This window comes from Phacochoerus africanus, chromosome 4 (assembly GCF_016906955.1).
Source record: "Phacochoerus africanus isolate WHEZ1 chromosome 4, ROS_Pafr_v1, whole genome shotgun sequence".
NCBI classification, from domain to species: domain Eukaryota; kingdom Metazoa; phylum Chordata; class Mammalia; order Artiodactyla; family Suidae; genus Phacochoerus; species Phacochoerus africanus.
The window spans coordinates 64699490-64702571 of NC_062547.1; the positions used below are offsets into that span (position 1 = coordinate 64699490).

Genomic DNA, 3082 nt, shown 5'->3' on the forward strand with positions numbered 1-3082 from the left:
TCAAGGGCACTTCTTCACCTCGAGGATAACTGACCCTTTCATACCCGCCATCCCATTGAATCTTTTCAGAGCCCCTTTTATGTCTTTATTTCTCAGACTATAGATAAAGGGGTTCAACATTGGTGTGACCACAGTGTACATCACCGAGGCTACAGCAGTTGAGCTTGAGCTGTGGGTAGCAGCAGAGATAAGGTAAACTCCTAGGACTGAACAATAAAACAGGGAGACAACTGAGAGGTGTGATGCACAGGTAGAAAAAGCTTTATGCTTTCCCTGAGCTGATGAGATTCTACATATAGAGGAAACTATCTTAGAATAAGAGTAAAGGATACCAGCAAGGGGACCACCAGCCAGCAGCCCAGTTGATACATGTAACACAGTGTCATTGACAAAAGTGTCAGAACAGGCAAGCTTGAACATCTGATTGAGATCACAGAAGAAGTGGGGGATTTCCAAGTCTGTACAAAAAGATAGTTGTAACACCATTAGGCTTTGTAACAAGGAGTTCAGGACACTCAAGATCCAGGACACCAGCACCAGCAGTCCACAGAGCCAGGGGCTCATTTTGACTGTGTAGTGGAGGGGGTAGCAAATAGCCAAGAGGCGGTCATAAGCCATCACAGCAAGAAGAAAGTTATCACAACCTCCAAAGAGTATGGAAAAATACATCTGTGTGATGCAGCCAGCATAGGTTATGAGATTGTTCTCTGTCTGTATATTCACCAGCATCTTTGGGATGGTGGTGGAAGTGAAACAGATGTCCACAAAGGACAGGTTGGAGAGGAAGAAATACATGGGTGTGTGGAGGTGGGGGTCTGAGCTGACGGCCAGGAGGATGAGCAGGTTTCCAAACACTGTGATCAGGTACATGGAGAGGAAAAGTCCAAATACAAGAGGCTGCGATTCTTGTTCCTTTGACAATCCCAGAAGAAAAAATGTTGAAATTCGGGTATCATTGCCTGGTCCCATGTGGTGGTAGTGGTAATGACTAGGAATAAAAGTTTATAATAGCATGATTAATTTTTACATAAGTGGGCACTAGTAATATGCTACAATTAAAACACTCTGTGGGGGGAAAAGAGCAAGTATAAGGGAAAGAGGATAGCTGTGTTAGTTTTCTGGGGGTTCAGAATGATCTAAAAACAAGGGGATATTTGAATATTGACTTCAGAGAAAAGTGACTGGGAGACAGGAGGTTATCTGGGGAAATGTGTGCTCTGAAGGGGAAAGAGCCAGTGCAATGGCCCTGAGGAGGGTTCTTATTCCAGATGTTCAAGGCTCAAAATATAGCCAGGGTACAAAGAGAATGAGCAAGAGAGAATGGTGAGAGGTCATGTCAGAATAGTTTTGAGGAAAGAGGTGGCTGACACTTCAAGGCACACGAAGCCCCCTCTTCACATTCTGTGTCTTAGAATTTATTAAATTTAATTTGAAGGAATCTTGAGACTAGACAAGGATCCCCTCCTTATTTTCATGTGTTGGTTGTATTTCTGGTTTCTGTCTAAGATCACCTTGGAATATATGGAGTCAGTTACCTCAGTTCTCAGAACTGCTCCTCAACCCCCCCCCACACACACACACTCATCTGGGACTATGTTACTACCAGGCTCTTCTCACTGCTTCCCCAGACAAATTCCTTAGAAAAGAAAAGATACAAATCAAGTGGTCAGTGTTAAACTACCTTTACTCTAGAGAATGAAGAAATAGTGTCCAAATTTTAATTGATGAGCCTACAATGGACATGTGAACTTGGTACTGCATTTTAACATGACCATTTTTTGCTCTGCCTTTAAATAAATGTTAAAACTCAGTTTAAAAATAGAGATAAAGGAAAGAAATGGACATGGGGCAGAGAAAATATCTAATTAGCACACGTAGGCCCTGAAACATTGTAAAGAAAAAAAGCTTCCTTGATTTTGGCATCATTCCAGCCCAAGTTATATCTCCTTGATTCCCAGAATACCTAATAAAGCAGCAAAAACAATTTATACAAAAGAGAGAGGAGTTATATATTTATCATGTCAAGACAACAAATGGACACCTGCTAGAAATATGAGCAAAGCAAATATGAGAAAAATGAATACATGCACATTTTACAAAAAGAAACCTACAATGGAGAAAAATAGTGATGAAACATTAAAAAGATTTCTCTGAATGATATTAAATGCAAAATGTTGGAATCAGTAACTGAATTTTTAATCTTGTATCTACCTTATATTATCAGTTTGAATGTATAGAGATAAATGAATATTCTAAATGTTCATATACTTATAGAAATAGTGAGAAGAGTGGTATCCAACTTCCTAAGGCGGTAAATAGGTTTCTTCAACATATGTGAAAATGTTCACGTAATTCCTTCCTGTGAGTATATGAATGAATATTACTGGCAATTACTCTATTTGTTTAATCATGTGTGTGTGTGTAGTTATGTGTATTTGTATGTTTGCATGTGTATACGTGGTGGCCAATAATGTAAAAGACATGCTTGATTTTGGATACAGTCAGAAAATTAGAAATCTGCTGCAGTAAAGAAAAAAATTGTTTTAAAAGAAGGCATATTTATGCTCTGAGGGAAATGCAATATGAAGGAAGGGCCCATCAAAAGAGGCAGGCTGCAGAGAGAAAGGCGGCAATGTAGGTACTGATGGCACCTCAAGGGACCACACACTGATGGCTCCACTAGCATCATCACAGCACCCACCTCAGGCTCCTGATCTGTTAGTCTTGTACTTGTTCCATGCTTGTATCACCACACTTGTTTTTATGTGTCCCAGTAGTGGGATAAGCCTGGCCCATCTCTTGCTGTTCTTTGTAGTGTTCCTGCCTCTCTTATTCTTGTGGTTTGGGCTTTGATCTCTTTTTGGACAAATCCCATGGACACAATCTAATCCTGGTTCTGTCCCTCATCCAACATGGCAGTGACCCTCTCAGACCATTCTCTATAAAATCCTGCATATTCCATGACAATCTACCCCCTTTCTTTATTGGATTTATCCCTGTCAACCCTCGGTCATACAAGCATTTACTTCATTGGTTTTGCTTTCTCCGTTATTGGCAATTAATCTCTTGGCTCTGGGTTAGT

At 40.4% G+C, this 3082-nt stretch overlaps 1 protein-coding gene across 1 annotated transcript; it reads right to left on the bottom strand.

Moving 5' to 3' along the window:
• On the bottom strand, nt 1–1040 carry LOC125124251 (olfactory receptor 7A17-like). Its single transcript, XM_047774399.1, has one exon. It carries the CDS (start codon nt 967–969, stop codon nt 1–3), a length of 969 nt encoding a protein of 322 aa, XP_047630355.1. The 5' UTR covers nt 970–1040.
• Between the last annotated feature and the right edge of the window lie 2042 nt (nt 1041–3082).

Excerpts from the sequence above, each read along its gene's own strand:
- LOC125124251 (XM_047774399.1), bottom strand. The coding sequence starts at position 969 with ATGGGACCAGGCAATGATACCCGAATTTCAACATTTTTTCTTCTGGGA.